The sequence below is a fragment of the Carcharodon carcharias genome, chromosome 18, assembly GCF_017639515.1.
Source record: "Carcharodon carcharias isolate sCarCar2 chromosome 18, sCarCar2.pri, whole genome shotgun sequence".
In the NCBI taxonomy this organism is placed as follows: Eukaryota; Metazoa; Chordata; class Chondrichthyes; order Lamniformes; family Lamnidae; genus Carcharodon; species Carcharodon carcharias.
This window is the reverse complement of record NC_054484.1, coordinates 85,127,970-85,154,937: the sequence shown is the minus strand read 5'-3', so window position 1 is coordinate 85,154,937 and position 26,968 is coordinate 85,127,970. Positions and strand designations below refer to the sequence as shown.

The 26,968-nt window shown below is 43.6% G+C and overlaps 1 protein-coding gene and 1 pseudogene across 3 annotated transcripts; both read right to left on the bottom strand.

Annotated features, from left to right (window-relative positions):
- Nucleotides 1-186: 186 nt before the first annotated feature.
- Nucleotides 187-26,968, bottom strand: LOC121290685 (MICOS complex subunit MIC26-like). Of its 3 annotated transcripts, none has more exons than XM_041211472.1 (9): nucleotides 26,846-26,968; nucleotides 24,359-24,460; nucleotides 21,897-22,016; nucleotides 11,926-11,980; nucleotides 10,662-10,760; nucleotides 7,168-7,259; nucleotides 4,335-4,451; nucleotides 2,951-3,008; nucleotides 187-415 (listed from the first exon to the last, which is right to left on the bottom strand). In XM_041211472.1, the coding sequence occupies exons 1-8, from the start codon at nucleotides 26,846-26,848 to the stop codon at nucleotides 2,967-2,969; spliced, it is 630 nt and encodes a 209-aa protein (XP_041067406.1). In that variant the 5' UTR covers nucleotides 26,849-26,968; the 3' UTR covers nucleotides 187-415; nucleotides 2,951-2,966. The 3 variants fall into 3 exon arrangements, with proteins under 3 accessions (XP_041067406.1, XP_041067407.1, XP_041067409.1); XM_041211473.1 differs by having other exon boundaries at nucleotides 26,809-26,874; XM_041211475.1 differs by lacking the exon at nucleotides 187-415 and adding an exon at nucleotides 422-975.
- On the bottom strand, nucleotides 22,600-23,938 carry LOC121290896 (annotated as a pseudogene).

Sequence of the window (26,968 nt, the reverse complement as noted above, 5' to 3'; positions counted from 1 at the left end):
AGAACTTTGAGCACATATGAAGAGGGGACTTCCACAGCCAGTGGGCACTGCGCCTACATCCCATGAATGAATAGAAAAAGCGTTAGGAAGTGGGATACTAGACAGTGACAATTGAAGAGCTGGCATGATAAGCTGAATGGCCTCCTGTGTAGTTCTATGTGCAATCAACAAAAGCAAATTGAAATATTTGGTGAAATTGTTTGCTTTTTATTGGATCACATTCAATATACACATATTTCTCGTCTGTGAGAGTGTTTTGAAACTATATCCACAAACAACAATAATCACTTCTCTGATAAATTGTCATAAATATGATCTGATTCACAAAGCCATAATGATTCAAACTCATTTTCAAGGGAAATATTGCTTCAGTTGCTGGTTCTATTTCTCGAGATCAATCATTCCGTTTGACAACCTGCCAGAAAACAATCACTTCAGTGAATCTACTGCGTGAAGAGAAGCATGAAGTTATTCTCTCTGTGAGATGCCTGGGTGAGAACAACTGGGTGGATTTTCCCAACTTTCATCTCCTTTGGTGCTGGCCAGGCACAGTGTAATCAGTGTCAACTGGCTGAACCATTAACATGGATCCAAAACAAAAATTGAAATACCTGGAAAAACTCAGCAGGTCTGGCAGCATCGGCAGAGAAGAACAAAGTTGACGTTTCAAGTCCTCATGACCCTTCAACAGAACTAAGTAAAAATAGGAGAGGGGTGAAATATAAGCTGGTTTAAGGTGGGGGGGTGGGGGATCTATGCCAGCCCAATTTACTTGCGGGTGTGTCCAGAACAAGAGGCCATCAATATAAGATAGTCACTAATAAATCCTGTAAAGAATTCAGGAGAAACTTCTTAACCCACAGAGTCAGAATGTGGGTAATGTACCTCATTGAGTCCTTGAGGTGACTAGCATAGATGCATTTAAGAGGAACAAAAACAAAAAATGCTGGAAAAACTTAGCAGGTCTGACAGCATCTGTGGAGAGAGAAACAGAGTTAATGTTTTGAGTCCGTATGTCTCTTCAGAACTAAAGAGAAGTAGAAATGTGGTGAAATATATACTGTTTAAGGGGGGGTGGGACAGGTGAAGCTGGATAGAGGGCCAGTGATAGGTGGAGGCAAAGGAGAGATTGCAGAAGATGTCATAAACAAAAGGTGGAAGGGGTGTTGATGGTGGTGATACTGGCTAAAGAATGCACTAATGGCAACATTAAAAACAGAAAGCCGGATGAGCAAGTGACCGATGCGCCCTAGTGGGGGTGGGATGGGGTGGGGGAGGGGACGGCGTGGGAGAAAATATCAAAATAGGCTAAAAGGTGGGGATAAAGCAATTTTTAAAAATAATAATAGAAATAGATGGGAAAAAGTATATATGTATAAAAATTTAAAAAATAAATATTTGAAAACGGGGGATCAAAAAGGGGTGAGGATGGAGGACAGAGCTCATGATCTGAAATTGTTGATCTCAATGTTAAGTCCGGAAGGCTGTAAAGTGTCTAATCGGAAGGTGAGGTACTGTTCCTCCCGTTTGCGTTGAGCTTCACTGGAACATTGTAGCAGGCCAAGAACGGACATGTGGGCATGAGAGCAGGGTGGTGTGTTGAAATGGCAAGAGACAGGAAGGTCTGCATTTAAGAAGAAACTAGGTAATGCATGAGGGGAGAAAGTAATAGAAGGCTATCTTGATGGGGTTAGAAGAAGGAGGCACATGGGAAGCATATACGCCAGCATAGTCCTGTTAGGAATGTTCAGTTGCTGCACTGTAAGATCGATGTACTATGTGAGATTTGTTTGCAATTCTCCCAGAAGGCTGAAACCACACATTGTCGTTGGTCTGTGTGGGGGAGGCTGGAGAACCACATTTGGGGTCATAGAAAATGGGTAGCCATTTACCCTGAAACTATTTTGTCACAGGGATTCAGAGTTGCTAAAAGCACAGTCCATCTTCGGCACTGAGCCAAACTGACTAGAAAATCCTAGGGCTCTACCCCTGATCGGTGTGCCATTAACTGAGCTCAGCCAGAGTGGTAAGAGGAGCACAGTGTGTTTGGGAGTAGGGTGGAAATCAGCCCATGGTTCCTGCTCCTGAGTAGTGCAAAGTGTGTACGTGTGTGTTCATCTGCATGGACTTAAACAATCTTAGAATTTGATCCTGGCTGGCAAGTACTACATTTATTGTGTATTCCTATTTATTCTCTGAAGGTGCTGCTGGGCCACTTTTTTGAAGTACTGTGGATGGTTTTGATTCAACTGAATGGCTTCTGAGCACAATTAAAAGTCAACCATGTTGATTCGGGATTGGAATCACACGTACGGTATGGTCTAGGTAAGTAGGGCAGGTTTCCTTCCCCAAAGGACATTCATGAACCAGCTAGCTACTTTCCACAATCTCTCAGCTTTGTGGTCACTCCTACTGATAGCAGCTTTTAATTTACTGATTTCTTTAAAAACTGAATTCACATTCATAAACCACCACAGTATGATTTAAACACAAATTATCAGGGTTGTTGGCCCAGGCCTCTGGAGAACTAATTCAGTTAAAAAACACCCATTACACTATTGCAATGTTTAGGATAGGGCTGGGCTCAGCTGGGATACCCCAAACACTCACTGACACATGAATCATCCTGGTTGACTGATGCCCACCAGTAAGTCTGCCATAAACAGCTGTGGTATTTTCATGTCCACTGATGCCTAGCCTGTCTCCAACATAAACCTTGTGATTTTTTTTCTTCAATATGAAACATGATGGGGTCATTACAAGAGTGAGGGAAATGAAAACAACTAATACAGAGAAATTAAAACACTTTCTCCCCCACCTCACCTCTCATTAAGGTTCCCAGAATCAATAATTATACCATCAGTTTGCAAATACACTTCTGTCTGAACCGAATGAGATTAATGCAACTGTACAAGTATAAAAGGAGATCTGCAAGTCAACTAATACATACCAATTACTGATAGAGTTTAAGAGGAAGTGTTCGGACCTGATTGTTGAACATCTTCAGCCTTTAAAATTCATGAGAGTTCAGGTTACTTTTCCAACAAAAAATATTCAGCAAAAAATGTTAGGATGTTTAATCCTCATCATTCAACAGCAGCAAATGCGACTTTATAAGTGTTATTATCTTCTTGCATACAGGTTCTTGAACCAGGCTGTCAGAGTTACAGAGCTCACACTCCCATCCGCAAATGTTGTGTGCAGGGGTAGAGTGCCTAAATCTTTTATAACAGGGCAATCTATCTGTGCAGGGGTACATGCTACATAAACCCTTTAGAAGGTGACAATTTATTTGTACAGGAGCACAATGCCATGCGAACCTTTTATATTTGAGATCTATCTACACAGAGATACAGTGCCAAAACAGGAGTGTGAACAGTGTTTCTTCTGACATGGTTTTCTTTGGCTATCAGTCGAGTGGAGGCAGAGACAGGACTAATGGAGTGTTGCAAAAAGGTCAAAGAAAGGAGGGAGCGCCCTGAGGTCAAGTGACATACTCTCAACCGGTGGCCAACTCTGGGAGCTGGGGGGTGGGCAGCAGGCCTGGATATGGGGAAATGAAGTGCGGTACAGTGAGAGGAGCAGACTGAGTAGTGCCAGGGATTGGCTCCATTTTGGGATAGTATACAGAGTAATTTCAAACGGACATGTGGTAAGTATATCAGGCTTAGGATGAAGGGGTGACATGGGACCTCTCTATCCCGAAGCTTTCCACTGCTGAGATTTTTCTCACCTTGCCTGGCTCTGTTGTGCATTAATTGAGAGCTATGATTACTCCCCTACTGATATATCATTGTCCTAGGAGGATAACAAGGGCAGCAGATACATGGGAACACCACCACCTGGAAGTTCCCTTCCACCGTTCCTTCACTGTCGCTGGGTCAAAATCCTGGAACTCCATCCCTAACAGCACGAGGGGTGTACTTACATCACATGGATTGCAGGTGTTCAAGAAGACAGCTCACCACCCCTTCTCAAGGGCAATTAGGGATGGGCAATAAACGCTGGCCCAGCTGGCGATGCCCACATCCCATGAATGAATAAAAAAAGGCAACTATCAGGATGGTAAAAGGTAAATTAAATGGACCTTGGTCTTCTTACATCTCATAATTCTTATGTCCTATTGGCACAGAGGAAGAGATATATAGGGAGAGAGCCAGAAAAATGCTTCAGCCATTAGATGACTCAGATGATGGCTCTGCCCAGGGTTAGGCTTGCCCAGGGTCACCTGTGTGCAGACCAGCTCCACCCAGACCCAAGGTCTGTTTTGGCCAGCCTTAACAATTCTGACTTTTTTAAGACTAGCACAGTTATAAAGCAGACAGCTAGAATACCTGATTGTCACTGATTGTGGGCGTAGGTTGTTGTTCCCTGTTTGTGTTTTTTCTCCAAAAGGATTCAACAGTTAAATACCCTTGCATAGATATTTCATAAAGTGTTGTGCTGGCCACCTGAGAAAAATAACAAATAATCACAGACATTTTCTACATATATAAAGGATTGCAAATCATCACTATAATATTTATTACCTGTGCACCTCATCATTCAGGCAATCCTTTGCTGAAACCTCCCTGTCCCTCTGAGTACTAACCAGAATGGATAACATTGGTACTTTCTGCTCCCAGACGAACCAGCTGTGAAAAGACAGTGACTACCAGCAGCTCTTTGAAAGGGCCGAGCAGGAATCAGACTCTGTTATAGAAGAGGCAGGCCAATCAGCTCAATGTGCACAAGTACAGGGCTTCCCAAGCTGCGGGTTGGCGGCTGCAAGCTCTGAAACAGCAATGTCTGCTGTGCAGCTCCAGTAGAGCGTTAGCAGCTTTGAGGCCGCCTTTAAATCCTCCTGTTTTTTTTAATGGCAGTCCTGGCCTAACTGACCAATCTTCGAAACCTGATTCCAATTCCAAAAAAGCCAGTGAAAAATAGGAGCTATTTATTTAAAAACCCTGAGTTTAAACAGCCCGCTCCTACTTTCACAGCTCTCCACCCTATCCCCTCGTTCTCAGCTCTATCCCCTCACCTGGATTATGCTGTGATCATGGTCACTGAAGGATAAAGTTTGGCAAGTACTGCAGTGGTGTCTTTCTGCATGTTTAATCCTCTCTCCCTGTCACTCCCCACACCCTTTAATACTCCACCGAGTCTAATCCTCTCTCCCCGTCACTCCCCACACCCTTTAATACTCCACCGAGTCTAATCCTCTCTCCCCGTCACTCCCCACACCCTTTAATACTCCACCGAGTCTAATCCTCTCTCCCCGTCACTCCCCACACCCTTTAATACTCCACCGAGTCTAATCCTCTCTCCCCGTCACTCCCCACACCCTTTAATACTCCAAGTCTAATCCTCTCTCCCCGTCACTCCCCACACCCTTTAATACTCCACCGAGTCTAATCCTCTCTCCCCGTCACTCCCCACACCCTTTAATACTCCAACGAGTCTAATCCTCTCTCCCCGTCACTCCCCACACCCTTTAATACTCCACCGAGTCTAATCCTCTCTCCCCGTCACTCCCCACACCCTTTAATACTCCACCGAGTCTAATCCTCTCTCCCCGTCACTCCCCACACCCTTTAATACTCCACCGAGTCTAATCCTCTCTCCCAACACCCTTTAATACTCCACCGAGTCTAATCCTCTCTCCCCGTCACTCCCCACACCCTTTAATACTCCACCGAGTCTAATCCTCTCTCCCCGTCACTCCCCACACCCTTTAATACTCCACCGAGTCTAATCCTCTCTCCCCGTCACTCCCCACACCCTTTAATACTCCACCGAGTCTAATCCTCTCCCCGTCACTCCCCACACCCTTTAATACTCCACCGAGTCTAATCCTCTCTCCCCGTCACTCCCCACACCCTTTAATACTCCACCGAGTCTAATCCTCTCTCCCCGTCACTCCCCACACCCTTTAATACTCCACCGAGTCTAATCCTCTCTCCCAACACCCTTTAATACTCCACCGAGTCTAATCCTCTCTCCCAACACCCTTTAATACTCCACCAAGTCTAATCCTGTCTCCCCGTCATTCCCCACACCCTTTAGACCATAAGACGTGGGAGCAGAAATTAGGCCATTCGGCCCATCGAGTCTGCTCCACCATTCAATCATGGCTAAGTTTCTCAACCCCATTCTCCCGCCTTCTCCCCGTAACCTTTGATCCCTTTACCAATCAAGAACCTACCTTTAATACTCCACCGAGTCTAATCCTCTCTCCCCGTCACTCCCCACACCCTTTAATACCCCACTAAATTTAATCCCACTCTCGTTGTCACTCCCCACAGCCTTTAATACCCCGCTAAATTTAATCCCACTCTTCTCTTCACTCCCCACACCCTTTAATACCCCACCAAGTCTAATCCCACTCTCCCCCTCACTCCCCACACCCTTTAATTTCCCACCCAGTCTAATACCACCCTCCAGTTTACTCCCCACAACCTTTAATATCCCACCCAGCCTAATGCCACTCTAAAGGTGTTCTGGCTAATATTTATTTCTCAACAAAGATAACGAAAACAGATTATCTGGTAGTACGTTATCAGCCATGGTTCAGTGTGCAGCACTCTCACCTCTGAGCCAGAAAGTTGCCAGTTCAAGTCCTAATTCAGGGACTTGAGTGCAAAATCGAAGATGTCATTTAAATGTAGTATTCAGGAAGTTGCACTGTCGGAGTTGCTGATTTTCAGCTGAGACATTAAACCGAGGACCTGTCTGCCCTCGCAGGTGAAAGATTCCACTGCAATGAGGAATAGCAGGGGAGTCTACCCAGTGTTCTGACCAATACTTATTGCTTAATCAATACCTAAAAACATAATTCGGTCAATAAACATTGCTGTCCATGGGAGCTTGCTGTGCACAAAGTGGCATTAAACAGTGAGTGCACTGGAGAAGTACATAATTGGCTGTAAAATGCTTTTGAATGTCCTGAGATTGTGAAAGGGGTGATATAAATTCAAGTCTTCAGCACATTCTTTAGACAACAACAATCTTTCAGAAACACTCCAGAAGACTTGAAGCAGATATAAAACCCATTTCGATAATTCCAATATTTGCTCAGAACCCTAACACTAATAATATAAAGAAATTATAACATTTCCTATACATTACTGAACTGATCTGTGTGTCACTAGTTGAAGCAACTGGGAGTAAGATAATACCAATAATTACCTTTGCTGCTTCAATCGTTTCTTCAGGATAATATAAAGAGGCACAAGCTGCGACAAACCCACACGAATAAATCACTTTCCTTATACGGGACCCTATAAAACGCAACAAAATGAGATTAAAAGGATTGAAAGTACGGAGAGAAAAATCCCAGGGACCAAGCTCAGGAAATGGCTGCCTCATCCAGAGAGACTCATAATCAACAAGCTGTCAATTCAACTTACAAACTGAATCTGGTGTTGGTGGGTGGGCAGGAAGGTGAGCAGTTGGTGGAAAACAGTCACAGCAACAGGGGGAAAGAGTCATTGGCTGAAAGTGGTCAGTGTTTGGGCCCAATCTCACCCCAGTGCCATTATATTGAGGTGCAGTTTGGCTAAATGTCACATTGCATAGTGGTAAGATCAAGCCCCACTTTTGATTGGAGAGTAACAATGTAGGCTGACGCACTCAGTGCAGCACTGTTGGAGGTGCCATTCTTTTGGATGAGAGGGTAAACTGAGATCCCATTGGGACTGAGGAAAACTTGGCCTATGTATGCCCTTGACAGGAGACAATGAAAGAGGATCTTATACGGATTAAAGGACTTTGATAAAGTAAAGGTTCCTGCCCTTGCTACAGTACCAAAAGACTCTTGTCAAAGTCATAAATAATATCCTATGTGACTTTCCTTGTCCTTCTCGACCTGTCTGCAGCCTTTGACAAAGTTGACCACACCATCCTCCTCCAACCCCACTCCACTGTCGCCCAGTTAGATGGACTGCTCTCATCTGGTTCCATTCTTATCTTCTAATCATAGCCAGAGAATCACTCCACAGAATCACAGTGCAAAAGAGGCCCTTCGACCCATCGAGTCTGCACTGACACGTGAGAAACACCTGACCTACCTACCTAATCCCATTTACCAGCACTTGGCCCATAGCCTTGAATGTTATGATGTGCCAAGGGCTCATCGAGGTACTTTTTAAAGGATGTGAGGCAACCCAACTCCACCACCCTCCCAGGCAGCGCATTCCAGACCGTCACCATCCTCCAGGTAAAAAAGATTTTCCTCACATCCCCCCTTAAACCTCCTGCCCCTCACCTTGAACTTATGTCCCCTTGTGACTGACCCTTCAACTAAGGAGAACAGCTCCTCCCTATCCACCATGTCCATGCCCCTCATAATCTTGTACACCTCGATCAGGTCACCCCTCAGTCTTCTCTGCTCCAATGAAAACAACCTAAGTCTATCCAACCTCTCTTCATAACTTAAATGTTTCATCCCAGACAACATCCTGGTGAATGTCCTCTGCACCCCCACCAATCACATCCTTCCTATAATGTGGCAACCAGAACTGCACACAGTACTCCAGCTATGGCCTCACCAAGGTTCTATACAACTCCAACATGACCTCCCTACTTCTGTAACGCCTTCTCTTCCTGCTCCTGCACCGTTAGCTCTGGTGTCCCCCAGTGATTATCCTTGATGCCCTCCTATTTCTCACCTACATGTTGCCCCTCGGCAACATCATCCGAAGGCACAGTGTTAGTTTTTTCACATGTACACTGGCGACACCCAGCTCTACCTCACCACCACCTCTCTCGACTCCTCCTCTGTCTAAATTCGGACTGCTTCTCCGACATCCAGTACTGGATGAACAGAAATTTCTCCAATTAAATATTGAGAAGACTGAAGCCATCGTTTTCACTCCAAACTTCATTCTCCAGCTAAGGACTCCATCCCTGTCCCTGGCAACAAGTCTGAGATTAAGCCAATCTGTCTGTAACCTTGGTGTGATGTTTGACCCCAAGTTGAGCTTTTGACCTCATCAGTAAGACTGCCCATTTCCACCTCTATAATATTGATGGACTTCACCCTTCTCTCAGTTCATCTGCTGCTGAAACTCCCCTTCATGCCTTGGTTACCTTGGCAAGTCCAACACACACCCACATGCTACCCTCCATAAATTTGAGGTCATCTAAAATTCTGCTGCCCAGATCTGAACTCACACCAAGTCCCATTCTCTATCACCCCTGTGCTCTCTGACCTACACTGACACCCCGTCAAGCAAAGTCGTGATCTTAAAATTTTCATCCTTGTTTTCAAATCCCTCCTTGGCCTTGCCCCTCCCTATCTCTGTAATCGCCTCCTGCTCCAAAACCCTCAGATATCTGTACTCCTCTAATTCTGGCCTCTTGCGCATCCCCAGTTGTAATCACTCCACCATTGGCGGCCATGGCTTCAGCTGCTTGGGCCCCAAGCTCTGGAATTCCCTCCCTAAACCTCTCAACCTTGCTTTCCTCCTTTAAGAAACTCCTTACAACCTACCTTTGAACATGGTTGGTCAGCTGACCTAATGTCTCCTGTGTGGCTCGGTGTCACAGTTTGTTTTATAATACACCTGTGAAGCGCCTTGGGACAGTTAATTACATTAAAGGAGCTATATGAACATAAGTTGTTGTTATACATCCAGAGCAATACTTCCAAGGTTTGTCAGGCTACTAGGCTGTACTATAGTATTTCTGACTGGCCCCAGGCAAGGCTACAGTGACTCTGTTTCACCACGACTCTGGCCGAGACTTTCTGGTCCCAGCCGCCAGCGGGATCTTCTAGTAGGGCAGAGCGGGAAAATCCCGACCACTGTTTTACTGTGACTCTGTTGTAGCCCCATGCAGGAATTTTAGTCAAAAGCACCTCACACACAAGACCGATAAACCCACTTTGCCGATGTGTTTCCTGAATGTCAGCTACCATTTAGTAACCAAGGAAGTGAAGCAGCCACAATGATCACTTGCACAAAATAACGCTCGCACACTCTACTCTTCCTCTTTCCATTTTATCAACAGGTGCACAGAAAGATTAAAGTTCACCTTGATTGAATGTTGAAATCACAGGCCTGATGAGGGTATCTATTATTCAGTGTTAATTTACTTATGAGAAATGTAATTAGCCACATCTGGATTTCTAATTGTCCAGACGTTGCTGGCGGCTAAGGAATTAGACAGCACAGCAGCAGAAATCTCCGAGGAAATCCACCCCTTTGCAATAATCCCTGGGCTGGACTAGAATGGGCTTCTGGACTAGTTTTGATTGTCTAAGAGGGTTGAAGAGTTTTCCAGTTCTGCCCACTAACTGTCTTGGGTTTTTTTAAGCTGTTTTGTTCACCTCTCCAGTTATATGACTTCTGATGGGGTGGACAGAGCAGCTGATGTGTAAGGAATGGCAGTTGTGTCAAACAGATTGGATGGACCATAGGATCATTTCCTTTCCATCATTGCTCATATGTTCATATTGTAACTTTGGACTCATTCAAGAGACAGTGAGCTGGGATAATGTTGTTGTTTAATGCTTTGGATGAATCAGCCAGGATGGGCTGAAAGGCCTCTCTTGCCTTCTTTGATCCTCAAGCTCCTCTGTGGTAATGTCATGACTGTGATTAAAAACTGTGGTTTCCCCATGGACTACACAATGTAAAACACCAGATTGCATCTGAACTAAATGTTTCTTCAGCTCCTACCCCTTCCAGCGAGAAAAAGGCCTGTCACTCCAGCAAGTGCAATGACTCCAGCACGTGGGTAGAATCCAGTTGGTGGGTTCTTCAGAAAGGTATATCCATCTACCAAAGGCAAATCAAAACATCTACAAATCAGAGTCCATCAGCCCCGCAATGTTCTCAGTTACCCAACTATTTACTGTATAAAGAATACAGTATGGTGCACTGATTACTCAGCACTCCCATATTCTCAGTGGTGAGTTCAGTCTGACTAGATATGGAGTACATAAATGTGAGCCAGATAACTGAAAGCTTGGTAACCTTACACTGATACAGGCCCAAAACTGAGCCTCAGACTGAGGGGTAAACTGAAGACCAGAGGAATATGATTTGTGATTGGAGTTCAGCATGTGCGGGGATACATCTTGAGATTGTGTTAAGAGCGGGCATGGAGAGTCTCTATGATTGGATTCACAGTGCACAAGGAGAGCCCATGTGATGTCCTGTTGAGATACTTTACAACAGACACTTTCTCAGCCTGAGGGCTGTGTCTCAGTGCAGATCCCTGGTTCTATCAAGAACTCAGACCTCTCCCACGCCTAGTGACACGAAGCAGACAAAACACATGCTTACATCTGTTTCCATAGCTAGCTTTTCCTGGAACAGGTCACTAGCCCGTTGCCAGATGCAATAGCTTGAGGGACGCCACTGAACATCAAGCATGGCTGACCTGGAGACTCTCCTGCTTGCACTGCCTGCTATAGGTGTGTTGGATGGATTTAGAGCTTGAAACTCAACACGTTTGGCCATAACGTCCTGGAGTGGGACTTGAAGCAAGAGCTTCTGGCTCAGAGGCAGGAACCACAAGACCTCCTCTACAAATAAGAGCGCCACCAAAATTGGAAGTTCAGAAAGGAGCTAGCGAGAAGGGAAAATTCTTAACTGCACAGAATTACTTTAAAAGAAAAGGTTACGTATGGGGGACACAATCCCAGCAAGGCTTGTCATCAACAAAAAGAACATGCCCACAAATACACATGAGAATTGGAGTAAGGTTGGTTATGATCTGTGATCCACTGTCAAAGAGTCCAGCAATACAAAGACATGAAGAAAAGCCCACTAGTCAGTAAGTTGTATCTGTAACCCACACTGCACTGACCTCCAGCACCAATCGGCAGGTTCAGAGGAGGAGTCTTCCACTGAAAACTCAGCTGTGGCGTGGTCAGTGGTATGAAAGTAAATTGTACAAAGCGTGGAGGAGAAGCACAGAACTCTGAGCGATTCTTACCTTTACCGATCTGAACCGTCTTTTCTACTTTAGGCTTCACAGTTGTATAAGCAGCCTAGGAGAAAACAATCATAAATAAGGAAAGAAAAATCTGACAAAGGGGAATTTAAAATCTTCAATTATGTTCTTCAACCTCGTCCTCACTCTACACGTAAAAATGAAAGTCACACTGTGAGAATTGTTCTCCGTTATGTTTTCTTGTCAAAGCACTCTGGCTAGTGTCCCTGTTACAAATTTAGATCTGCTACACGTATCTTCTCAGATTCAGTGGCATGAGTTGCAGCTATAAGTGGACCCAGGTCCCTTATGTTCTGGAACTGATCCAAGCTGCCCAATATGTATATGTATGCTGTGTAACTCAGGGGATGTAACAATTCACCTCTACCTTGATCCACAGAGACAATTTTGTAAACTCAAAAGAGACCTTAACATGTTTTCTTTTAATCTTTATGTGGACTGAGCGGACACTTGGTAAGAGAAGATCAGATCTAATTTGTTAAGTTATTTAATTTCATAGGGATTGAACACTTTTTTATTCATTTTTGGGCAAGGCCATTATTTATTGCCCACCCCTAATTATCCTTGAGAAGGTGGTGGTGAGCTGCCTTCTTCAGCGCCTGCTGTCCATGTGGTTTGGTACACCCACAGTGCTGTTAGGGAGGGAGTTCCAGGATTTTGACCCAGCAACAGTGAAGGAACGGCGATATATTTCCAAATCAGAATGGTGAGAGGCTTGGAGGGGAACTTGCAAATGGTGGTGTTCCAATGTGCCAGCTGCCTTGTCCTTCTATTGGTAGATGTCACAGGTTTGGAAGGTACTGCCTAAGGAGCCTTGCAACAACAACATTCATTCAGTTCTGTTGAAGGGTCATGAGGACTCGAAACGTCAACTCTTTTCTTCTCCGCCGATGCTGCCAGACCTGCTGAGTTTCTCCAGGTAATTCTGTTTTTGTTTCGGATTTCCAGCATCCACAGTTTTTTGTTTTTATAACAATTATAGTTGACTCACTTAATTTAATCAGCACAATTTGCACATGTAAAGAAGATTATGCTGATGGAGCTAAATGAAGAAGGTTAAGGAGCAGAAACACCAGTATGGACCAGTTTTACTAAGTGGTCTGTGTTCGTGCTGAAAAGCCTATGTAATACAATAAAATCCCACTGTTCACAGGGGTTACATTCGCAAAACCTTCCAAGCAGCAAAATCATGAACAACAAACATACTTTACAATGGAAGTCAATTAGATAGATTCCAGCCGTCCTAAAATTTGACATATACAAAGGATCGAGGGCAATAAAAACTATGTATTTAATAAATTTAAAGAGAAATTTATTGCAGAAACTGTTTAATAAAACAGGAAAAATGTAAAACTTGTCACACTTACAGTGCTTTACTTGAGAGTAGATGCTATGGTACAGCCGTTGGTAAATGCTGAGTTGTTCAAATCCCAAAGAGAAACTTGAAACAACTGCCACAATTTGTTTTGCAGTTTGTATATATTTCAAGATGCATGCCTTGAATTCAGTAGTAATAAGACCACCAAGTCTTATACGTTTTTACAATACTAGATTAAACATTTATTAATAGGAGAAATGATTTTAAATACATACATAGATCTACAAATTACTACTGTGATAACTTCTAAATCCCTTAATCAATCTAACTCCCAGTTACACTTTCGTTAAGGCAACAGTAAGATACACAGATTTTAAAAGACCCAGGCAAAGAAACATGCTACCCTGAACAAGTCGAATTCAAAGTGAGTTTTCTTAACTTCAGTCCTTTGAAGATAACAGCTTCAGGGACAGATGCTGAAGGCTTTCACCCTTACTAGATCTCAAAATGCCTCTCCTTACACACAGCTTTATACATATTTTCCCCTTTGAATGCAAATTCCCATCGTTTCACTATGCCTTTGGACTTTATCTTTCTGATAATAAAAATCTCTCATAGCACTAAGTTTTACCAGTAATCTTTGGGAAAAATAAACACACTCTTTCTAAACTTCACCTGGCTAAGGTGACACATTTCACTCCCTCTTTTGAAAACAATTTAGCCTAGTTTATTTAAAAAAGCAAATATTCCCTTGACACCCATGTTTCTAAACTTCTCCATGTTTACCTAATCAAGCTTCAAACCTCACTTCTCATCTTACATCAGAGCACCCCGACTAGCTGCCTCTAATTCAATTAAGTCACACACACACACACACACGCACATATAGACACATCCCACTATTACTCTATTTTACAATAAATTCCAATAACATTTATGAGAATTATTATATCTTCCTGACAATGGAGGTGGACTGTGATCAGGAATTAAATTGCAGCAACAAGGAACATCCATGTGCAAACAATGGCAGGTGATGCATACGCAAGAAATACGTCATAGACACCTTATTTTTTACTTCATTTAGGTGGTTTTTCTTTCAGCATTCTTTAAAATTGGTTTCTATTTTTTCTTTATAAAACTGCAAGCATTTGGGCCCACGATGGGTGACTTGGTGTGCAAAGACTTGCACAGATAAGGGAATTCATGATAAAGGAAGTTGCATTACTATAACACAAAGAAAGTGACCACATTACATCTCCCCACATCAGTGGGTCACCTTGCTTAAGCTCGGCAAAAAAAATCTTCTTTGTCTTTGTTGAGACTGACTGACCAAAGCAAAACCGAGGAGCTTCTGTTTTCAAAAGCATGACTGTGAGCATGTAGGATTTTTCTTTCTCTCACCTTTTTGTTAACTCTGACTGCAAGAAGCAGATCTCAGTAGATCTCAGATCTCAGTAGATTCCCCTGGCTGCCAACCCTGCCGAGCTCAAATGAACTGAGCCACATCAACCAGATTAGGAGTAGACAATCACTGAAACATCCAAACTAACTTTAATTTCTCTCAAGCATGCAAATTCAGCCTTGTCTCCTAGAAGCAAAATACTGTAAATCTGAAATAAATATAGAAAATGCTGGAAATACCCAACCAATACCTTGAAGAAATTCTGCTCTTCTCTCCAACTGAATTTCAATTCCTTCTTCACCTTTATTGCTTTCTATTTCCCTTTTTCTATTTGATCAGGCATCGACCAAAACCAATTTTCACATCAAAATAAAAGCAAAATACTGTTAATGCTGGAAATCTGAAATAAAGACAGAGAACGCTGAAAAAACTCAGCAGATCTGATAGCATCGATGGAGAGTGAAACACAGTTAATGTCTTGAGCTCTGAAGAAGAGTCACATGGACTGGAAATGTTAACTCTGTCTCTCTCTCTCTCTCCACAGATGCTGCCAGACCTGCTGAGTTTCTCCAGCACTTTCTGTTTTTATTTCCCATTTTCACATCTTTTTTCTCAGTAACCGTCTCCGGCTCTGACTTATTGCACATGGATTGCACTGAGATTCACCCTTCATCTTTCAGATCCACCCATGATTACATGTATCTCCTGGACATTCAACACTCTTCAGTTCTCACCATACCTTGCGATCCATACCCAGTGCCATGCGCTGCTACATGAACACACTCGACCTCTAACTTCAACAGCACCGACTCACTCTATCTCAAACCTGTCCTGCTCTGCAGTTTCACTTCAAACATTGTCTTCTCTGATGCTTTAGCAAAAAATTTTTTCTCTTCCTTACAGGTGTTAAAGGTTGCAAACTTCAACAACTCGTGGGTACCAACACCCCTCCAGATCTTTCTTCCTGTTCACTTCCCTCTGACCCCATCCCTTCATTTAATCTCACCTCTTGTCATATTCACGATACCCTCTAACCTTCCCCTTTCTGACCCTGAATGATCTGTCCTCAGCAAAACACCCAGCCTTACCCCCTTACTCCCCCATCTCAATGAATTTCGTACTCAGCATGATGTTGAACTCTTCTTCCATTGCCTTCACCTCCACATCCACTTCTTTAGCCAGGAGTCTTCCCCCGGTCAGCAGACACTTCCACCCGACTCCAATATTCTCCTGCCACCTGGACTCCTCCCTCTAACTTATTACCCTCTCTTGACCTTTTTATTTAGTACTGCTATTGTGATATTGGCTCTTTCCATTCCCCTGCTCCCCTCACTCACTCTAATCTGTCTCTGTCCGAACTTGCTGCACTCCATTCTCTCAGGTATAACCCTGAAATTATAAAACCCACTGACAAGGGGGGTCTGATGTAGCAACCTCCACCTTTCAGAGGCTGAATGCCAATTCTCAGTCATTTCCTCCTACACATCCCTGAACTGTGACCCCACAATCAAACATCAAGCCATTGTTTCCAGGACTGTCACTGACCTAATCTCCTCTGGAGATCTTCCTTCCACAGTCTCCAACCTCATAGTCCCTCAAACCTGAACAGCCCGCTTCTACCTCCTTCCCAAAACCCACAAACAGGCCTGTCCTGGTAGACCCATCATTTCAGCCTGTTCCTGCCCCACTGAACTGATTACTTCTTATCTCTTTATTTTACTCCCCTTATCCAGTCTCTCCCCAACTACATCCATGACTCATCTGATGCTTTTATAAGAGCTTCTGTAAGTATACAAAAAGGAAGAGAGAAACTAAAGTAAATGTTGGTCCCTTACAATCAGAGACAGGAGAAATTATCATGGGGAACAAGGAAACGACAGACAGTGAACAAATATTTTGTGTCTGTCTCCCTAGTAGAAGGCCCAAATTACACACCAGAAATCAAGGATAACCAACATTTGACCAAGTGTGGCATCAAGGAACCCTGGCAAAACTAGAGTCAATGGGAATCAGGGGAAAACTCTCCACTGGTTGGAGTCATACCTAACACAATGAAGATAGTTGTGATTGTTGGAGGTCAATCATCTCAGTTCCAGGACATTACTGCAGGACAACCTCAGGGGAGTGTCTTAGACCCAATCATCTTCAGCTGCTATGTCAATGACTTTCCTTCCATCATAAGGTCAGAAGTGGGGATGTTCGCTGATGATTGCACAATGTTCAGCACCATTTGCGACTCCTCAGATACTGAAGCAGTCCATGTCCGAATGCAGCAAGACCTGGACAATATCCAGGTTTGGGCTGACAAGTGGCAAGTAACATTCACGCTACACAAGTGCCAGGCAATGACCACTCCAACAAGAGGGAATCTAACCATCTCTCCTGGACATTCAATGGCACTATCATCACTGAATCCCCCACTATCAACATCCTGGGGGTTACCATTGACCAGAAACTGAACTGGACTAGAGATATAAATACTTTGGCTACAAAAGCAGGTCAGAGGCTAGGAATCCTGTGGCAAGTAACTCACCTCCTGACTCCCCAAAGCCTGTCCACCATCTACAAGGCACAAGTCAGGAATGTGATTGAATAATCTCCACTTCCCTGGATGAGTGCAGCTCCAACAGCACTCAAGAAGCTTGACACCATCCAGGATAAAGCAACCTGCTCGATTGGCACCCCATCCACAAGCATTCACTCCCTCCAACATCGCCACACAGTAGCAGGAGTGTGTACCATCTACGAGATTCACTGCAGGAACTCACTGAGGCACCTTAGACAGCACCTTCCAAACCCATGACCACTATCATCTGGAAGGACAAAGGCAGCAGGTACATGGAAACACCACCATTTGGAAGTTCCCTTCTGAGCCACTCACCATCCTGACTTGGAAATATATCTCTGTTCCTTCACTGTTGCTGGGTCAAAATCCTGGAGCTCCCTCCCTAATAGCACTGTGGGTATTCCTACACCACATGGACTGCAGAAGTTCCAGAAGGCAGCTCACCACCACCTTCTCAAGGGCAATTAGGGATGGGCAATAAATGCTGGCCTAGCCAGCAACAACCACATCCTGTGGGTGAATTAAAAAAGGGCTAAAAAGAGTGAGGAAATTAAGGTAATGAAGGGACTGAATGAGGGTTTCAGCAGCTGGTGAGCTGGACACTGGTGAAGTCGAGAGATGTTAAGGAGGTGGAAATAGGTGGTCTTTGTGATGGCTCGAAAAGGTGATCAAATATGACAACCAATGTTGTAAGCTATCTGGTTTGGTCTCATGCAGAGAGAGGGATGAAGTCGGTAGTTAGGGAATGGGGTTTGGAGCAAGAATCAAAAACAATGGCTTCAGTCTTTCCAATATTTAATCAGAAGAAATTTCTGCTGATCCAGTACTGGATATTGGAGATGCAGTCAGAATTTAGACAGAGGAGGAGTCGAGAGAGGTGGTGGTGAGGTAGAGCTGGGAGTCATCAGTGTACATGTGAAAACTAATGCTGTGTTGTCGATTTATGTCACTAAATGGGAGTATTTATTTGAAAAATAGGAGGGGGGCCAAGGATAGAGCCCTGCGGAACACCAGAGGTAATGGTGCAGGAGCAGGAAGAGAAGCTATTGCAAGTGATTCTCTGGCCACGATTAGACAGATAAGAATGGAACCAGGTGAGAGCATTCCCACCCAGCTGGGTGACAGAGGAGAGGGGTTGGGGGAGCATGGTGTGGTCAAAGGCTGCAGACAGATCAAGAAAAAGGAAGAGGAAAAGTTTACCCTGTCTCAGTCACAGAGGATGTCACTTGTGACTCAGATAAGAGCTGTTTCTGTACTGTGACAGGGGCGGGAACCTGATTGGAGGGATTCAAGCTTGGAGTTCTGGGAAGGATGGGCATGGATTTGGAAGGTGGTAACATGATAAAGCACTTTGGAGAGCAAAAGGAGGTTGGAGATAGGACGATAGTTTGAGGAACGATGACAACACAACTTATACTTATAAACTACTTTTAATGTAAAAAAAGTCCCAAGATGCTTCACAGTGTTACAAATTAAGAAATGGCACCGAACCACGTCAGGAGCTATCAGGCCAGGTTTTCAAAAGCCTGGTCAAAGAGGTAGATTTTAATGAGTGTCTTAGGAAAGTGAGGTAGAGAGGCTGAGAGAGTTAGGAGGGAATTCTGGACCTTGGGGCCCAGGCAGCTGTAGGCACAGCCACCAATGGAGGTGCAATTAAAATTGGGGATGCACAAGAGGCCAGAATTAGATGAGTGCAGATCTCTCAGAGGGTTGTGAAGCTGGAGGAGATTACAGAGATAAAGTAAGATGAGGCCATGGAGGGAGTGGAAAAAAAGAATGAGACTTTTAAAATCAGGACATTGCTTGACCAGGAGCCAGTGTAGATTAGAGAGCACAGGGGTGTTTGGGGAATGGGATTTGGTGAGAGTTAGGCCAAAGACAGCAGAGTTTTGGATGACCTCAAATTTACAGAGTGCACAAAGCGGGAGAACAGCCAGGAGTGTGTTGGAATGGTCAAGTCTATGAGATTTTCAGCAGCAGATGATCCCGACAGATTTGAAGGAAAAAGAGACAGCACCTGAAGAGAGAATCATTAACAATATTGGCTCAGATGGAAAGCAGCAAGGGAAAATGGGTGGTCAGCAGTTTAATGAGAATAGGGTTGACGAAGCAGGAGAGTAGTACATGTGGAAACTGACCCTTTGTCTGAAGCTAATGTCTCCAAAGGGCTAGCATGTCGATAAGGAAGAGCAGGGGCCAAGGAGAAATCATTGGGGGGGGGGGGGGTATGTGGGAAGGAAGAGAAGCCATTGCTGGAGATGTTCTGGCTCTGGTTGGATAAGTAAGAGTGGAGCCAAATGAGGAACCTACCACTGAGCTGGCCAATGAAAGGAGGCTTTGGAAAGAGATGGTGTGATTGACAATGTCGAAGGCTGCAGCAAGGGCCAGGAGGATGAGGAAGGGGCATGTACCATGATCCCATTCTCACGGGATATCATTCCTGGCTTCAGTTAGGACTGTTTCAGAGCTGCAGCAGAAGTGGATACCTGACTGCAGAGCTCAAATGTAGAACTCTATAGAGATGCAAGCACAAATCAAAAACACATTCAAGGATCTTGGAGTGGGAAGGAAGGTTGGAAATGGGGGTGGAATTTAATCAGTCCAATGGGGGATTCACCTACCAGTCGGAGAACTGCCAGGAAACACCTGTCAGTTCCGTAGGGAACGTCCGACCTTCAGGCACTTAAGCTGCCACTATCGGGCCTTCCCTGGAAGTTAGGACCCTAGCAATGTAAATCATGCCTGCTGAGAGTTGCTGACCAATCAGAGGCCGGTAGATCCTCCTAGACGTGAGCGCCCCCAGGAGCAATGGCAGCTGCTGGCAATACGTCCACCAAAGGCCCAGGATAACCAAGGGGCCCCAGGCCAAAGGTATGTGAGATTGGGATGGAGATCGTGGGGTGGGGGTTGCGGACAAGGGAGTGGGCCGGGAGCAAGGGGGAGGCTTTGAGTGCCCCCGGCCCTCCTGATGCACGGCTCCTGACCCGGAACAAGAATGCTTGATGATGAGGGAGCTCCCCTTGGAGGCCACTGGCAAACCTGATAGGGTTTGCAGGGCACAGCCTTCAGGAGTCGTGGGAAAGCTGTGCAGCCTCCATTCAATCCCTGGGCCACTACTGAATTGCAGTGGGCTCAGGGAAACTGGGTGTCAAATGGCTCATTAATGAATCTATCTGACATCTCTCCAATGGCAGCCAGGAATCCCACTCCAGCCCCTTCCGCCCTCCCAGCAATCGGGGACAGTTATGTTGCTGCTGGGAGACTGACATGGGGTCTCGCCCACAATTAGGTGGGCTCAGCTACCATTGCTCCCACTGCTACGGGCTGGATTAAATTCCATCCAGGGTGACACATACTTGAGGAGGTGGGGGGGTAGAGGGAGGTGGTGACGACACTGGTTTTGAAAGGGTGGGGACAGTGCTTGAGAAGAGAGAACCATTTCAGCTGGCAAGGACAGTGGTGGGGAGGTTCACAGAGGGAAGCTGAGTGATCAATGGGAGTGGAACTGAGGGAGTGGCATGAGAGTCTCACGGGTGAGTTGAGTTGAGAAGTGACTGGAAGGAGCTGGCGTAGATACTTGACAGGTTCAGATTCAGGGCGCCGGAGGAGATAGAATGGGGATGGCGGGAGGAAGGGGGTCAAACAGCAGAGGCAGCTAAATGTTGGTCTCAATCTTAGTGAGAAAGAACTCACCAGCTCTTCACAACCTGCTCTCGAATTATCAGCTGCAATATCTTTTCCTTCTATCCACTGACATTGATCATGAAGTTAAGGAAGGGATTAGTGTTACAATATTTGACAGTGAGCGTATTCATTAGAACGTCAAAGGAGAAAGGCCATTTTATCAAACAGCGAGTTAGTTATGAGGATGTCTATTTTATGTGTTTGGCCATTGTCAAACCAAAGAAAAGCAAAACAAGAGTTCTCAAAAGTTTTTCTAAAATTTATTCTTCCAGGGGATGTGGGTGTCACTGACAAGACCAGCATCTGTTGCCCATCCTGAAATGCTCTTAAACTGAGAGGCTTACTAGGCCATTTCAGACGATGTGAGTCACATGTAGGCCAGACAGGGTAAAGATGGCAGATTTCCTTCCCTAAATGGCATTAGTGAACCAGATGGGTTTTTACAACAATTAGTGATAGTTGTCATGCTCACCATTACTGAGTCTACCTCTTAGCTCTAAATTTATTAATTAAATTTAAACTTTACTGGCTGCCTTCATGGGATTTGAACCCATATACCGAGATTGTTAGCCTCTGGATTAATAGTCCAGTGACATTACCACTACGCCACCATCTCCTCAGTTAAAGTTATAATGCTTGGATTCAGGAACTCCTTAGTGAAACCACCATTTGGAGTGAATGCCTTATTCAGTGGGATCTGGATCCATGAATAACATTACCTCTGAGTCCAAGGAATAATGGTAGCAGCCCATATTAAAACAAATTCTTGACTATCCCAAAAAATTATCAAACAAGAAACATCCAATGTCCCCAAATGATCTTGAGATGAGTGTTTTTTTTTCAGAATAAAACTGCAATTGTCATTCCCATCCCTGGAAGAACCAACCAGGGCAGAAAATGTGAGCTGAGCACAGAGATAGGCAGTGGCTTCATAGAATTTCATGCTCGCTCGCAGAAGATAGATTGTGAGAAATCTGCAATACCTGGAGCCCAGTGGTATATGGTCCAGCTAATTTTCGGAGCTCAGAGATCCTCTCTTCCAGCAGGCTTGGCTTTGCCTCCACAAATCGATAATTTTCAGCCGGGGTCGTATAAAGTGACAACTGCAAACCAAGGATGGAGAGATTTTTTTTTCCAAGCTTAATTTTTTCACTGACAAATGCACAAAATAAGCAATGAATTTTACTCAAACAGCATTGGTTTATTCAAAGTCATTACTATGCTCCAACACCTATGAAACCAATGGAGCATTTTAACTACAGAAGAGAACATTCATTAGAACTAATAAACAAGTTGGATGTGATTTTGTCAGACACAGGGTAAACTTTGCAAGACTTTGCTCCTGGACTTTGCTTCACTCCACAAGGCCAACAACTGGAAAATCAGACACAGCGATAAGCACACCCAATCCACAGCCTCTTGATTTTCCAGTGATTGAAATTAATCACTGGAAAACCAGGAGCGCACAAATTGGGCAGATTCATCTCCATGCCAAATCTCCGATCCATGTCTCATCAAGCAAGGCTCTTTGCAGAGAGCTTCAATGCATAAAAAGTACCCTCACACCTATCAGTTTTGGTCTCAGCAAACAGCAGCAAAATACCTGCTCACTAAAAACAACTCTTTATTTCAGCCACACAATTAACATCCCATATTGATTACAATGAACCATACATAAACTGGAAGCTATTTCTGTTTCGCAAAGTAATTATTGCTCTTTTCTACATCAGGTGTGATGGTGTCAGCACCAGGTTTCCAATTAGCAGAGCAAACTTCACCATGCTCATCTGTAAATTGGAATGCTTAAACCAGCCTCATGACCTCATCCACTGAATGCCCAACAGGCAGATCGTTGATCACGATCTGACATAGGACACCAGTATTATCAATGATGCACAAACCTCAGAAAGCAACACCTTCATCATCTTTTAAGATACCATAACCTACACAGATCGTACAACGGAGGTCTGACACTAAAGGCACTTTTGTTAGGCCAAGTCCTCCTTGCTTCCTTGGCGTGTTGAACCAAGCCAAATAAGCAAAATGGGAGTCTGTAGAAGCAGCAATTATTTCACAATTAATTTTGTTGAACTCTTCTATACGATCACTAAAAGCGAAGATCTCATTTGGAGACACATAGGAAAAATCAAGTGGGTAGAAAAAGACTGCATATTTTCCTCTCTATTTAGACAGTTTGAGTTGCTCAAACTGTATCAGTTGAGATTAAGTATATACAGGTGGAGGGCATTCACTGGATGGTTATTTGAGCACATGTAAAGAGACACTTAGTGACACAGGGTGTGAGTCAAGTTAGGATGTATATATCTGTAATGTTTTATTCTATGAGTATCAACTGAGGATGGGTGTGACCAGGAGCTGCGATGCTGCGAGAAGGAGAAAGAAAGGTCAAGGGGTGAGAAGGCATGTGTACTCGGTATAGGACATGACAGGGGAGAAGGGCAAGCATTCAGAGCAACATGAAGGCATCAGGCCAGCTCAAATAGGGACTTGGAATCAGAGGAGGGTCTGGGACTAGTTTATCTCCTAGCCTCCGATTTGGGAAAAAACTGACTCATGGCTTCCCTAATATGGTCTTCCTGAGGATTCCCTCCCTATACTCTGGCTGTTGGCAGAATAATTTCTGAATGGATATTATTCAAATTGATTTAATATGGATTAACAGCAACAACTTGCAATTATATAGCACTGTTAATGCAGTAAAGCATCCCAAATGTTAATAGGATCCAAGCAGTCGGAGAAGCTGAAACCAAAACATAAGAGTTTTTCTTTACTGATAGAATTTATTGACTTGTTCAGCCTCACAGCACTCTTGCTGCTCAACTCAGTGTCCCAGCCATCCCCTATTTATATGTCCACAAATACAATTAATACCCATCACCTGTTTCTCTTAACCATAACAATATAATTGACATTAACAAACCTTAACAACGTAATTGTCACAACATTAACACCAAGGAGTTTTGTGGGAGCATTACCATGTAAAACCTGATACTGAGCCATACATGGTGATATACGGTCAAATGACCAAAAGCTTAATCAATCAGGTATGTTTTATGGGGCATTTTAAAGGAGAGAGAGAGGTGGCAAAGTGGAGAGTTCGAGTGAGTTTAGGGTCTAAGCAGGTGAAAGCATAGCTTAGCTACCAATTGTGGAGCCTGGAAAATTAGGGAAGTTGAACTTAAAGCAAGATAAATGAAGAATCAGATACCAATGAGAACTTTGGTCTTACTTAACAGGGGTGACATTCTGATGATTGACATTAATGACCCTTGTGGTACAAAGTGCTATGGGATGTTCCTGAGGGAGATGTTGAGGTGATATTCAAATTCCTGTGATGCTCTCACCGACAAAAGTTAAATATCCAGTTTCCTAACTAAGTTGGATAAGGAACGAATGCATTTAATAACAACACAAGCACATTTACTTGGTCAATCTTGAGAAGTGCTTTCTCTTGTTTGTCACTCTGTGCAAAGACTGGCACTGAAAGCAGAGCCAGGCTTCCGCGGGATGCCACCAGTCCAACAACCTGCAAAGGAAAACACGGGGTTAATGCACTGATTGGCCTGAACATTGTGCAATCACTCCTTAAATCATCAATAAGCACTTGTGGAGGTGACCTCCTGTCGCACCTGTCCTTTAAATGATCACCCTGCTCTTTATCAAAACAGTAGTTGTAATAAAGTAACACTTAGATGGTCACAGCCACCAATAAGAAACACCCCACTCCCTCCCACAATATTTTCTTTGTCTAGCCTTTTTCTCACAGATTCCCAGTCTCCTCTCACACGCTATTGAAGATCTGCTGGGTTAGGAACCTGGATATTAAGTCAAAATATTCTCAAATGCAAGTCTTACACAGAAGGCCACGGAATCATTGAGAAGGGATGAGACTATGGTACCGCATCAACTAATGTGCTCTTGGTTATCCTTCAAGATCCAGACTGACTAAGGTCAGGGATCGAAACCACAACTACCTAATCTGTATGGCAGCCGCTACACCATGCATGCCACTAATGAATTCTTTCCCACTGAATAATATAGACAGACTGTATGTGCATGAGAATTATATTGATCATTCTCACAGTGTCACTATGAATTAACTTGTGAGGCTGTTGTACATGTTGTGTCATATCACCATACTGTAACTACATATTGGTGTATCACTCTCTCACCATACTGTATCTATATATTGACGTATCACTCTCTCACCACACTGTAATTATATATTGACGTATCACTCTCTCACCACACTGTATCTGTATATTGATGTATCACACTCTCACCATACTATATCTATATATTGATGTATCACTCTCTCACCACACTGTATCTGTACATTGACGTATCACTCTCTCACCATACTGTATCTCTATATTGATGTATCACTCTCTCACCATACTGTCTGTATATTGATGTATCACTCTCCTACCATACTGTATCTGTATATTGATGTATCACTCTCTCACCATACTGTACCTCTGTATTGATGTATCACTCTCTCACCATACTGTATCTATATATTGATGTATCACTCTCTCACCACACTGTATCTGTATATTGACGTATCACTCTCTCACCACACTGTATCTGTATATTGATGTATCACTCTCTCACCACACTGTATCTGTACATTGACGTATCACTCTCTCACCACACTGTATCTGTATATTGATGTATCACTCTCTCACCACACTGTATCTGTATATTGATGTATCACTCTCTCACCACACTGTATCTATATATTGATGTATCACTCTCTCACCACACTGTATCTGTACATTGATGTATCACTCTCTCACCATACTGTATCTATATATTGATGTATCACTCTCTCACCACACTGTATCTGTATATTGATGTATCACTCTCTCACCATACTGTATCTATATATTGATGTATCACTCTCTCACCACACTGTATATATATATATTGATGTATCAATCTCTCACCACACTGTATCTGTACATTGATGTATCACTCTCTCACCATACTGTATCTATATATTGATGTATCACTCTCTCACCACACTGTATCTGTATATTGATGTATCACTCTCTCACCATACTGTATCTATATATTGATGTATCACTCTCTCACCACACTGTATCTATATATTGATGTATCACTCTCTCACCACACTGTATCTGTACATTGATGTATCACTCTCTCACCACACTGTATCTGTACATTGATGTATCACTCTCTCACCACACTGTATATATATATTGATGTATCACTCTCTCACCACACTGTATCTGTACATTGATGTATCACTCTCTCACCATACTGTATCTATATATTGATGTATCACTCTCTCACCACACTGTATCTGTATATTGATGTATCACTCTCTCACCACACTGTATCTGTACATTGATGTATCACTCTCTCACCACACTGTATCTGTATATTGATGTATCACTCTCTCACCACACTGTATCTGTACATTGATGTATCACTCTCTCACCACACTGTATCTGTATATTGATGTATCACTCTCTCACCACACTGTATCTGTATATTGATGTATCACTCTCTCACCACACTGTATCTATATATTGATATATCACTCTCTCACCATACTGTATCTGTATATTGATGTATCACTCTCTCACCACACTGTATCAGTACATTGATGTATCACTCTCTCACCACACTGTATCTATATATTGATGTATCACTCTCTCACCATACTGTATTTCTATATTAATGTATCACTCTCTCACCATACTGTATCTATATATTGATGTATCACTCTCTCACCACACTGTATCTATATATTGATGTATCACTCTCTCACCACACTGTATCTATATATTGATGTATCACTCTCTCACCATACTGTATTTCTATATTAATGTATCACTCTCTCACCATACTGTATCTATATATTGATGTATCACTCTCTCACCATACTGTATCTTCTCTCTGTCCTCTGGCGATACGTCCTAACCAGCAGTGAACTCTGGGATCTAATCGACAGTGGCTGCCACGGCCCCAATGACGAGAAAGAAAGTCAAAATATCGGAAGTAC